At 46.7% G+C, this 13,126-nt stretch overlaps 1 protein-coding gene across 2 annotated transcripts in view; it reads right to left on the bottom strand.

The window, feature by feature from the left end:
• KIAA0319L (KIAA0319 like) overlaps positions 1 to 13,126 on the bottom strand; it is a 54,741-nt gene continuing 41,615 nt past the window's right edge. For both annotated transcript variants that reach the window (XM_034754371.1, XM_034754370.1), the window contains exons 13-21: positions 12,467 to 12,615; positions 10,944 to 11,095; positions 10,576 to 10,714; positions 9,465 to 9,624; positions 9,134 to 9,276; positions 8,148 to 8,270; positions 7,249 to 7,339; positions 6,120 to 6,211; positions 1 to 3,814 (exon numbers count right to left, since the gene is read on the bottom strand). In XM_034754371.1, coding sequence (XP_034610262.1) covers positions 3,627 to 3,814; positions 6,120 to 6,211; positions 7,249 to 7,339; positions 8,148 to 8,270; positions 9,134 to 9,276; positions 9,465 to 9,624; positions 10,576 to 10,714; positions 10,944 to 11,095; positions 12,467 to 12,615 — 1,237 coding nt within the window. In that variant the 3' untranslated portion in view covers positions 1 to 3,626. The remainder of the gene's footprint in view (positions 3,815 to 6,119; positions 6,212 to 7,248; positions 7,340 to 8,147; positions 8,271 to 9,133; positions 9,277 to 9,464; positions 9,625 to 10,575; positions 10,715 to 10,943; positions 11,096 to 12,466; positions 12,616 to 13,126) is intronic.

Raw genomic sequence — 13,126 nt, 5'->3', positions numbered from 1 at the left:
TAAAATAAGCAGCAGCAAAACAACTTCCCCTTTTATTTGCAAGAAACGTGGTTTTTAAAAAATCATTTTCCAGTCTTGATCCAAGTAACACTGCAATCAAACAAAAATGAAATTAAAGGTCAGACAGGTTGGGCAGCTCCAGTGTACAGAACAAGGAAAAAAAATCAGAACAAACTATTTAAAACTGGATCTCAACATTGCAAGAGATTCTGGCCTCTGACTCAAACATCTTTACTAAACACAAGTGTGTGTCTGAAGTACATTTACACTGAAGAGCGAGGAAAACAAAATCAAATTCAGCGGATGGTTCATCTACCAGATGTCTCAGCTTTTAACTTCCACCCATGGGTAACTTGTAGCCATAGAGTCTCTAACTGTGAAATTATAATGCATAGCCATGCAGAAAACTTCTTATTGCAAGGTCAAACTAGGATCAGGGTACTTAGGTAACAAATGAGCAATGATATTAATAAAACCCTGGGGGAGGAGGGAAGGGAGTTACAGGATTTTAAACTAATGCTTTCGTTGTACACACTCCTACATCAGAGGAGGATCTTCTCTAACATGGGCTGTTGTCTTTTTCCAAGCAATCTGCCCACACCCTCTTCCACCCTAATGGAGATTTTCACACCAAGGCAACTAATGCTTCCATCTCCTGCTTGTCAGGGTTTTTCACTGACCTCTTGTCCCTTGATTGATATTAGTCTCCTAGATTCCAAATTCATTTATGAAAAGCTTCTCACACTTATCAGTGCACAGTGAGGGCATGTGTATGTACTGTACATACTTCTTTGTAACCTCTGTTAGGGTGAAACAATTTAGAGGCACAAAAGGGTTAATATCTGAAGTGCAGAACAGGGTTTTTTTGGGGGGTGGCTGAGGGGGTGTTTCCTGCACAGGGGGCATGTTGCACAATAAAAGAATACTAATGGCAAGCAGGAAATCTAACTTTCGGGACTTGTGATCTGCGGTCATAAGCCTGCATTTTGAGATGACAAATGACTAAGGACAGGAAGCTCTCCTACCAAAATTGGTTAGCAAGGAGTCGGTAGAAGGCCTATCGTCTTCTGCAAAATGCATGTCGTCTCCATGCCAGGCAGGAAACAACTATTCTATCGCCAACGGTGCAGTCAGCCAACTAAAGCACTTCAGTGTAAGTGGTCAGTTCCCACAGTGAAACGGGAGGAAGGAAAAAACCCTCAGCTAACAAAGGTGCTGTCAAGTAATAGCTGGACAGGTTTGAATGCTTCCCCCTTCCAACACAGGAAGGCAGAGCGCCAGTGTAAAGGCACACCATGCATCTCCTGTGAGAGGTACTGATTTCAGCAGCAAAAGAATCCCTAAAAGCTTCACTGCTGAAAACAGGCTGAGAATTCCCTGCAGGGAGGACCTCCCCAGGACGAAAGGGGAGTGACAAGCTTCAAGTATGTGCCTAAAGGAGGAGAGGATTAAAGGGATATCTACCATCAATTTAAAAGAGTTTCATGGATGACACCCTGCCCATAGGTTTCAGTGCTACTCACAGCAACAGTAAATTTCAGACAGAAGTGTGATTTTTAACTTGACTGTGTCCCTTTAAATGGAGAAGTCTGGTGTTACCTTCGCCCTGGGTGGTGGGGGAAAGGCAGGAGTGGATGTGGGATTATGGCAACATGTTGGGGGTCCCATCACCTAGGGGGAGAACAGCCAGGCTGAGCCCACCACAGAAGTCTGGAGAGAGGAACAGGAGCGCACACATGCTGTGTGCTAGAAGTGCAGTCCGCGCTACAGTGCACTATCGAGTGAGGTCAAGAACTACGGCTGGCCTAAGTCAATTGGGCAAAATGCTCATGTCTTATTAGCCAAGTAGAAATAAACACAGAATCCAACACTTGTGCCTAAGGAAGACATCTGATTGCACGGAAACATTAAGTTAGCAGCAGCCATGACTACATTCAATGGGGAACACTCCCTCAAATTAAATAGTGCCTTTAATCTTCATCTGGTTCAACGCAAGTCAGTAGTGCAGCAATATAAATACAACTTAGGAGTTTAAAGCCTTTTGTCTTTCAGTATCCAAAAAAGGAAGCCAATGAAACAAGTTACCAGTTTAATTAAACACAAAGAAAGGCCATGAACTAAGTACTCCTCCTAGAGGGGCAGAGGCATCTGACACCCCAACGAAAAGGGCAAACACTTGCCAAGGATGGAGGTTTGGCTCAAGAAAGCAGCGTGTTGAGACAGACATGGCAACGGGGAGGGAGCGTCACACACAATCACTCAACTCCACGTTGTCATTGACTGAAAGGGGCCTGTAGTCCAGAACCACGCTGCCCACCGAGGACACACTCCATACTGGGACGTGCCTCTGAGAGCCACCTGCAGATATTCAGGCAAAGAGGATTTGAATGGTCCCTGTTTCAGTCAGTTAATAAATTTGAAGTGTGCATGTCAGACGTCAGTCAAAACAATTCAATGCTAGGAGCATACACAGGACTACTCAGTGACAACACAACAAAAGGCTACCGAGGTGCCAGCTGGAGGGGGACGTCCAGCCATCAGGGAGTGAAGGTATCCACCCATGTTTGTCTTTGACGTGTGTAAGTGTTAGAAGAAAGGACAGCGTCATGGCATCTTACAGCAGGGAGGGCAGTACTGATATTCTACAGTGTTACTGAGCACACGTAGAAGCGTTTCAGAATCTACACAGTGTGCCGTGGAGCTGAATAAACATCTCAGGGCTTTGGAATTAAGCTATTAGTCACAGATACCAGAAAGGCAGGCACTCTCCTTCCCATTAGCAAATGATCCCCAGGGTCTGGTACGAACCCAGAAGGGCTGGCTGCAGGGATGGGGTGCCCCATTCAGCTGGCTAGCACAGACTCTGGAGCTGGGCTGTTCACTCCAGCTAAGTTTTCGGCATCTGATTAGGTGCCATTTTATCTCCATTCCCAGTGACAAGACTAACAATTTAAAACAATTACAACTCCCTCATAGCTGTGAACGGAAGCAGCCCATTCTGGGTGAGCGCGGTATTTTGAATGTCCCCCACTCCACGCGGTTAGCTGGTGTGAAAGGACAAGGTTAATTTTTTAGAAAATGGTGCTTAATCAGTGGAGGGGGGTGGGGTAGAGAGGGGGGAAAAGCTTTTTCTGCAGCTGAAGTAGCATGTGAGCTAGGTTTGTTTTTCTTTTTTAAAAAGGTCAGTCAGTGTGCCATCACTATTGGAGGCTGTGGTGGTCTGATGGGAGCCCAAAGCACGGTTCTCCCTGACCCTCCTTCAGAGAGACGAAACCTCCAGTGGGGAGAAGACTGAAGGTCCATGGGAATTTTGCCTCCATTGCAGTAGGAGGTGGGTGGCTCTGTGCTTTCACAGCTGTGGTAAGTGGTTCTGTCCTGTTGCATTCCAGATGCCAGGTAGTCTGTATTTCATAGTTCCTTTTCCTCCCTTTGATTTCCCTTGAAGTCAGGATTCAAGTACAACCAGTTCTAGTCGAACCACAAAAACAAAGGTAGTTTCCATGAAATAAGTTAGCAGCTTTGACCTATCACGATCCAGCTGGTCTCCAAGGGCCCCCCTGGGACAGGGGAATGGAGTTGCCCCGCTTTTCGCTCGGTCCCCTAGCTAAAGGTGACTTAGGGCTTGGCTATAAGATCTCTTCCCTCTGGTTCTTCGGTTTGGGCAGCACCTGTCCATTGCGCAGGGAGCCATTCTGACTCCGGAGTAGTTTCCCTTTCTCTCGGTCCGGCCACGTGAAGATGGCTTCGTCGCTGTCCAGTTCAGATTCGGAGTGCATCAGGCTGGTGTTGAGGACCTGAGCTTTCTGTCTGCTGCCTTTGAAAGAAGCCAAAGAGAATCCCACATTAGAAACACTTTCATCGTTCTCAGTAACATACACTAGAGCGAACAGGAGAAGGGATCGCAGGCTCACTCGGTGCTGCTATTAGGCACAGATCATCCGTCCAGAACTCAGTGGAGTCTCCTGGAGCTATCCCCCAACTCCCTCCAAGAGCCACCGAGCTTGCGGGACAAGAAACCACCCCTGAATTTGTTTCAGGCATCGTGACACAATCAGGGTCACACATTCATGTTGAGATGCTCCAGGACACAACATGCAGAGAAATTGGTGAGGTTGTCAGGGTGGATGAGAGGTGTTTGGGGCTGTCACACCTCACTGCCCTTCGGAGAGGGCACTGCCTAGATATAGTTCTATTGGGGTTAGAGGCTGTAGTAAAGAGTAGGCAGGGATGTGACGGAATATCACTGTTTCTCCTCTGGCCTGCCAGGGAAGGAAGGTAAATTAACGGGCTGAATTAAGATTAAATTCACAAGGGCGGAGGAGAGACACGTTTACTGATACTGTCAACAGAGGAAGTAATTTAGATTTCAGCTTTTACTTTATGGTGAAATGCAATATTTGCTCTGGAAGTGGGAACGTTCCCATATGTAAACTGGGCAAAGAGACATTCTGCTTAGCAGACTATATCTGAAGCATCAAGGAGGGAATTTAGTTACCAGTGAAAAGTGAGAGTTTGAGGTACATTTGCCACAGAGTGATGGTGGCACAATAAGCCCTTTGTTTGGTGGTCAGGCTCTTCGGTGCTAGTTGCCAGATAGTCAGACTTAACTTGGGTGGGCATGTTATGGGAGGGGGAAGCACCCGCTTTCTTCAATGGCTTTCAGGATGCATTGCTCCCACAGACATGGCAATGGCCTCCACTGCGTCATTAGGTACTGTTCACTTTGCTGGCATGCCATTAAGTAGGAGAATACTAGGATGAGCAATTATTTTCAGCTAGCAAACAAAGATTAAGGACTATTTTCCATGCACTGTTAAAACAACCTCTCCCTTTCATACAAACAGTAGGTGAAGAGTCTCATTAGTAAGAATTATTTTAAGAGCTAAAATCTCTCTCACTCTTTGGAGGGTGTGTGTAAGTTCTACACATGCTTTGCAACCTCTTCCTCCTACCCTCAGCCACATTCCCCAGCAGCAATGATTCGGTGCAGGCTTTCTACAGATACAAACACACCATTTCTAGATCACCTGCATAACAAATGCAGCCATCTCTGGGGTGGAGGGTGACAACCAGCAGGATGCACCAGGTGAGAGGGGGGAGGGAAATACTGGCCCAGGACACAGGGACGAACCCTGTCCTGGTGGAAAAGGCCAATGGATTCTGTGTTTACACAGAGCATGCACAACCTGGGTTTTTAAAAGCTCTTGTTCCCATGGGGGACATCAGTCTTCCTAGCCAGCATGGCAGGCTTTCAAACCTGTGATCCCAAGGAATCTAGAGGTTTAAAAACTCTTTGCTTAGGCCCCTTCCCATCCACCCACCCCAGTTCATACTCACTACAGTTATGAGAACCTCTCTGCACACAGCCCCATTGCCTAGCAACGACAAGAGGGAACAATTAACTTTGACATAGACTCTTGGGATATTTTTAAATGGACATTTTAGGCTGGAGGATTTTGGGGGGGGGGGGGGGGAGAGAGAGAAAAATCACAGAGCCTATCGTCAGAAGAACAGACCAGGCTGTGCAGGAGCATGGTCCCCAGTGCCTTTTGAGAAGTCAAATTACTTCCTGCTGTTCGTTGGCCAGTCCAAACCCAGTATGCCACTCCATTTCTCAGCTGCAACGCGTATGTGTCAGAGTCTCAGCTCTGGGATCCAGCCGAAAGGTTTAATGAGGGCAATGGGTTTTTAATCCTGCTAGAGATGAGTAAACGTGTTCAAATAAGGCCCAAGAATTGAGCCCCAAACTCTTTACAGAAACAGATTTTGGTTACGGTTTTGCCCATCTCGTCACTGCTTGGATCTGGCTGGGTTCAGAACCGGAAGTACCGCCATACCAGGAGTGGCTGTTCATGTGCTTTTTCTAATGTGACAGAAGCTGGAAATACCAGGACAGAGACTATTCTTAGGCAGTTTCCAGCCTCTCTTCTAGACCAAAGAGGTTTTGATGCTTTGACTAAGTGACCAGTCTCTAGATCTGAAGCAAGAGTCCAGACCTTCTTAGCATCGTCATCACTACTCAATACCATGCTAGTTTCACACTGCGATTTTACATCCGCAGGAGCGGGATTTCCTGTGTCAGCATTCTGCTAACGTTAAGATCTTCTCTCATGTTTTACCTGCTTTGAGGTTTGGTTTTAACTCCAGACTCTCCTGATCTGTGGCATCCAAAATCTTGTATTTGCTTTTCCTTTTGGGTTTTCCTTTCCGCCTGGAGGGAGAGGGGGAGGAGGAAAAAAGTTAGGCTGAAGTTCATATTTAGACAAACCCAGACAGGAAAAGATCTAAACGTAAGAGCTGTGTAACTTGTTTCCAGTTTTATCCATAGGAGAGAACACTATATTAAAAAAGTTACTTTGGTCGCACAATTTTACGCTAATCAAAATCTTGCATCCAAATTGAACCTTGAGTTCTAGGACCTTTATGTTTCACCTGTACCCCTCCGCCCTACTCTCCCCTCATTACACCATTGTTCACACTCCATTCTTTCTAAATTGGCAACAAATGACACACTTTTAGATACGGGAATAACAGAGCCTATGTAAAGTGACCTGCTTAGACTATCCGTTTGCAAGACCTCGGACTCAGGAGGTAGCTACACGCACTGAAGTGTTAGAGATGAGGGTTTAAGGCAGGGGTCTCCAACTCGCAGCCCACGGGCCACCTGCGGCCAGCGAACCTCCCCAATGGCTCCAGCAGTTTTGGGGCCAGGTCTCTCCCTTGGCCCCACCTGCCGCCCCCGGGCGCTCCCCCCACAGGCAATTTAAAATGTCCCGGGGCCCCGGCAGCACAGTGGAGCTAAGCGGCGTCTGCCTGCTCGCTCCATGTGTCTGCCAGCCCCTCCCTGCGGCCCCGGAGTGCGTGCTGCCCCCACCCTGAGCGCCCCTGCGGCCAACGGGAAGCTGTGGGGGCAGTGCCTGGGGGCAGCAGCGCACAGAAGCCCCCCGGCCCGCCCCATCTTGGAGACCCAGGTAAGCGTCACACCCCCGATCCCCTCCCAGAGCCTGCACCCCTCCCTGAGCCCAACCTCTCACCCCTTCTGCACCCAAACTCCCTCCCAGAGCCTGCACTCCAATTCCCTACCCCAGACCTCCTCCCTCCCAGAGCCTTAGGCAGGTGGGGGGGGGTGGAGTTTTGGGGGGCATGAGTGACATTATTGGCCCACTGAGAGGATTGAGGACTGGCACTGGCCCTGGCCCGAAAGTAAATTGAGTTTGAGATCCCTGGTTTAAGGGCTCAAGTTATTACCTTTTACAACAGCAGACCACGGTCCAGGATAAGATTCCAAAGGCAACCACAATAACAAAGGACGCAATGATCACATACAGCACACTCCATTCTGTGACCAAAAAAACCCAAGAGATACACAACTTAGCATCTCACGCAGTTCATAGCTGGGACTTTAGGTGAGACCTCCTGTAGAAGGTCAATCATCACAAAACGGAGCCTCATCACTTAATAGCATTCAAGAGACCAGCATTCTATTGCCAGCTCTAGCACTAACTTCTCTAGGGAAACGACACATTTCAGAGCTGATTTTCCAGGCCCTCTCTTTGCTCGCTGATAGGCTATGTGATTTTCCAGGCCCATGCCACTTGCAAGACACTTCTCCCACTATGTATTAACTTATTAAAAAGTTAGTCCTCTGTGGCAGGGAAGCATCGGTCTGGTTTAACAGTGAATTCTGCTTCTGTAGCATAATCACACAAAAGGTTGGCATTAGACTTCCTTTAATGGAGGCAGAAGCATGGGCAGCGAGTCCACTTTGCTGTGTGAGCCAGGGAAAGGACCGGGGTGCTAGCCGTATGCTGAAAATGGACTCAACTCTTCTCATCGGAGTTTATCATCTGAGGGCTTTGGAGATCAGTTTCCCTACCAAATATTCACTGACCAGGATAAGGACTCTGCTCCTGCTCCCATTAAAATCAATGAGAGTTTTGCCATTAACCACACTGGGCCCCAAATCCAGGTAACTGGATGTTAGGAAAAACCCAGCTGAATTAACGCTGGCAGACAACTGCTCTTCAGCACGGCCAGGGGTTTCATGCACCATCTGTTCAACTAGGCAGCACTCCGCTCCTTCCACGCAGCACTCTTCAAGAAAGGAAATCATCCCCCTTCCCCGCCCCCCCCAAGACTGCACATACCACAGTTACTCTCGCCCTCCCCCATCTGCACTTTGATGAAGTTCTCCATCCAGAACGGGTCACAGATGCAGCGCTTGGTGAAGGAGTCGCAGCGCCCATGCTCGGAGCAATTCAGCTGGCATGCTGTGGACAGGAATGGCTGAGAGTGAGGTTAGACTGAGACTTAAGCAACAGACAGCACATGATTTAGAACTGGTATAGTACAAAAGAATAAAATGGCGAATATAATACAGTTCCCAGGCTGCCCAACCCCATGGGGATCAAACTTGAATCTACTCACCCGATAAGTATTTTTTTCCCTTTTCTCACCGGCTTGTGAAACCAACCTGATTTCTCATTTCTGGTTTTCATTTCTTAAGAAAACTGAGCTAAATTTCTCTCTAGATCAGATAGCTAGAGCTGCAAACAGATCAGCTGTGTCTGAGCCTCTCCAGACCCACTGAGAAAGTTAAGGATAATTAACCCTCTCCCTAGGTGGCTTTAGTGAGATGGATGCCAAGCGTGTCTTCTTTTTCAAACACGTTAAGCAGAGAGCAAAGCTGGCCTGTGGTGCTGCAGTGCTCTCCCATAAACAGGCCAAAAGGGAAGAGGCAGGTTCCCAGCACAGCTTACCTGGAGTAGGAATGGGGATGCATTTGTGATGATCACCCTCTCGGCCAACACTGGGGATTGAACCTGGCAGCTCCAGATCTAAAAGCACAAGTGTCTCCAAACTTCAGCTAAAGAGCCAAGCTCTCAAGCTGAGAGCTGTAACAGGCTCTGTGGAGCAGACACAGGTGTGCGTGTGTGTGGGGGCGGGCGGGGACAGAACACTCGCTGCCCAATGGGCTACACTTTCATTTACTATTGGAGCTAGACCTAGAATATTTTCTTGGGGGAGGGGTGATGGGGGGGGGTAACAACCTGTGCCAGGCCCCCTGGTCCCGCAAGCATCTGTAGAGGGAGAGGAACAGATGTTAGCTCCTTCCACCATTACTCCTACTTACTGACTGTATTAATTTCTAGTGCTCGGAAGATGAGGAAGTCCGACTGCTGTTTCCGGAGTTCACTTTTGAGTGTCCATGCTACATCGTGCCCTTTGAAGATCTGATGGGGTGGTTGGTTCTGCACAAAGAACACCATCTTTGTGCTGCAAATCAGACATGAGAAAACATTACCAAGAGAATCTGGCCACAATTACATGTCAACTGTTCATCCCTACATTCCAGAAAGAGAGAGTAAACAGACGTTTAAGCAGCATCTCAGCATGCCGTCATTATCCATTCTGATTCCCACTGGAAAGTGAATCTTGCTTTAATACCCCTTCATCGCTCCTACCTCTGCTCTGTGTACGGCTGGATCTTTTGTACGGTAATGTCCGAGTCCAGGACGCCCAGCAGAACACCTATCTGACGGATTAACATACCCTTCTGCCTTTCCGTCAGCTGGCTGACATTAACATCCAGTATCATCTCCACAAGATTGCTTTTCCTTGGATCTAGGAAGAACACAGAACAAGCACATGGGCTTCCAAATGACAGCATGGGTGAAAAATCTTGATTTTTAGTACCTCCCTAGAACACTTATTTGGGACACAAAGTGCAGCATCTAATAGTGAGGGGATCATAGAGATGACATGATCTTTATACATAATGGCAGGTAGTAAGGCTCTTTGCAGTGGGGCTCTCCACATGGAGAACAGACCAACACCTTTAAAGACTATAGGAAAACAATTGTTTCCCTCCCACAAGTTATGACACTTGTACTTTCCCTAGCTGAGTCAAGAGCTCAGGAAATTCAGAAGGATGAGCATAGAAGACCCGTGAATTTTCCATCAGATGTCCAGTACTTTACAGAAAGTAACTGAATACAACTCCTCAGCTCACCAAGAGATGATTATATATATATGAAGCTGGCTATAGGAGTTTATTTTTAAAGAAGACAACCCATGTCATTCAACTGGGTATACGGCATCAGTACAGTCTGCATTGCTATATCACTTTTCATCTGAGCCCCTCAAAGCAGTAGCACATTATCTACTTTCCGAAAGTTACACTTATTTTACAGATCGACAGACTAGAGACTGAGTTGCAATAGCTTATCCAGAGTCTACTGTTCATCAGGCATAATGTTCCACATCATTTAATCAGCTCCCTCTAACTTTATGTTAAGACTTTTCCTGCTCTTGATGGATTTTGGCGTATTCCAAATACAGACGCATGTGTGCGTCTGACGAAGTGGACATTCACCCACGAAAGCTTATGCTCCAATACATCTGTTAGTCTTAAAGGTGCCACAGGACCCTCTGTTGCAGGGTACAAATAGAATTCTTCACTGTTACTAAGATCCTGAGTATTGCAACCTGCTTTTGCCATTGCCGGGAAAGGTGCAGTCATGGACACTCCAGTTTAGAGAGAATCTCCATCGTGCAAAGAGCACGAGGACTCACCAGCTTTGACTTCCACAGTGGTCCTATCTGCATCACTCTCTCCTTTGGCATCCGTCACTTTCAGATGGAACGTGTATGTCCCCTCCACCAGGTTGGAGAGGAAAAGCACAGGGTGGTGGTCTGAATTATTTAACACCTCCTGGGAATTTGAACAAAACTAATATTAAGAAACAAACAAGGCCGCTGCAGATTTGACCCCTATACCACATACTGAGCTGGGTCACGCCACACAGCACTCAGTGTGCAGGAACCAATGTTATACTCTCCCAGGTGCTATTTGCCAAGAGTCTAGCTAAACCCCACTACATCTTCCATACTTGTGCAATGCTGCATATTCCCATTACAGAGACCACGCCTGCCGCACTCACCCCAGCTGCAGGACTCCCCTCGTCCCGGGTCCACAGGTAGCTGACAATTCCCTTATCATCCCAGGATTTGGACCCATCCAGGGCTGCTGTGTTGGTAGGCAGGGTGACGACAACATTCCCAGCAATCTTTGCCACTGGTGGCTTGTTCATCTCTAAACAAGTAGATGAAAAATTGTTACAAGAATTTGTTAGCACTTAAGTATAGCATCAGGAGCTATGCTGTAATCCAGGCATCCATAACTTGCAGGGTCTCGCTGGATCCAGGCTTAAATGGGAGTTCACCCAGATACTGCAGGATTCAGTGCAGTTTGTTCTTCCTTCAGTCGGATTTGAATCTGTACCCCAGTATGGTGCTGGGAGGGGGCACTGTGCTGCTCAGATGACACAGAGGAGTTCCTGACTATGCTCATATTAATGATCCCATAGCGATTTTTGTAAGAATAAGTGTTAACCGCAAGGTCCTGGCCAAATTCGGAACAAGATACTATGTCTTGTGGAAGTGAATTCTGTTAAGTAGTAGCAAGAGAAACGGATATTGATTTACAGGAACAGGAATTACAAGACTGGATCAGACCCATGGTCCATTTAGTGCAGTATCCTGTCTCAGACAGGTTCCAGCACCAGATGCTTAAGAGGAAGGTGCTGGAAACCCCCCAGTAGGCAGGTGACAATCTGCCCCACAAAGGTCTCATCCTAACCCCTAACAGGTAGAGACTGGCTTAAGACCAAGCATGAGATTTCATTACCCTTCCAAACCTCTCATTATAGCATTAACTATTTTAACGGGATATTCTTGTTATCTGTATAAATCCCTCGGACTCTTACTAAAGTTTTTGGCCTCAATGACATCCTGTGCCAATGAATTCCACAGTCTCATTATGCCTTGTGTGAAAAAAATATTTTATCAGGCTTGAATTCGAGTCCTTTTCATTTCAGTTGAAGTCCCCTCATTCTTGTATAAGGAGACAGGGAGAACAAAAGTTCCTGCTCCCCCTTCCTCTAGGCCATTCGTTATTTTATAGGCTTGTATCATGCCCCCTGATAGTCCTCTCTAAACTAAACACTCCCATGTTTTTCAATCTCTTCAAATGAGAGTTTTTCGAGGCCCCTAAGCTTTTCTTCTTCTTACTATTTTCATTTATTTGTATTATCATAGTGCCTAAGATGGACCAGGACTCCACTGTGCTAGGTGCTGTACAAAGAGAACAAAAAAAGTTCTTGCCCTTCTCTGAATCCCTTCCAACTCCAATATCCTTTCTGAGATGGGGTAACCAGTGCTGCCTACGGTATGCCAGGTGAGGGCAAACCACTGCTTTGTATAATGACATTAGAACACTTCCTGTATTATTCTCCATCCCGTTCCTTAGGCACTTTGTTTGCCCCCCCACCCCGCCTTTTTTTTTTTTTTTTTTTTTTTTAAGCACAGCTGCACAGTGGGCAGTGGTCTTCACCAATTGCTCTCAGTGATTGCACAGGTCTTTCTTCTGATGTTACAGTTCACTTCTGAGTACAACTGGACACACCTTCTTTGACAATGACATTAACTGAGCTCTGGCTTTGCAAGCTCCTTTCATCTTTGACAGTCAGGGTGAATTCGTATGTTCCAACCTGAAGCCCAGTTACAGTAGCAATGCTGCTGTTGGCATTCTCCAGTTTTACACCATCCGGGCCCCTAGCCAAAACAAAAGAGCATTAGTCTGTGCCCAAGGACCTGGGATCGGGTCTCATGCCAATGAACAGCGGAGTTAAACTAATAACAGTAAGTGTAGTTACCAGGTAATATCCCTGCTCCTCAGAAGGAGACAAGCTACCCGAGCATATAAAGAAAATTTATTTCTTCTGAACTCAGGCAATAAGACACTAAAATGGGTAAATCCTACACACAGTATATTCTGCACAGTCTGTGGGGGTCTAGTGCAAATTAAATGTTGTGCCAAACACTCCCTAGGCCAAAAGTGCTTTATTAGTATTTACTGAATGCAGAGGACTGCTAGAAAAAACAGCTTCATGGTAATTGCACAATGAGCAACAACAATGAAAATATTATAGCAATTACAGCTCTTTTTACAGTAGAAACTTAGCACACAGCTTGCATTGTTGGGCTAACGCAAAACCAAGTTATACATTTAAAAGTTGTCCATAGGCTTCGCCCTAAATTCCAAAAAGTAATCGGCGCCTCTTAG

Source organism: Trachemys scripta, chromosome 20, assembly GCF_013100865.1.
Source record: "Trachemys scripta elegans isolate TJP31775 chromosome 20, CAS_Tse_1.0, whole genome shotgun sequence".
Lineage (NCBI taxonomy): Eukaryota > Metazoa > Chordata > Testudines > Emydidae > Trachemys > Trachemys scripta.
Note: the sequence above shows the minus strand (reverse complement) of the source record. Positions and strands in the feature narration are given on the sequence as shown.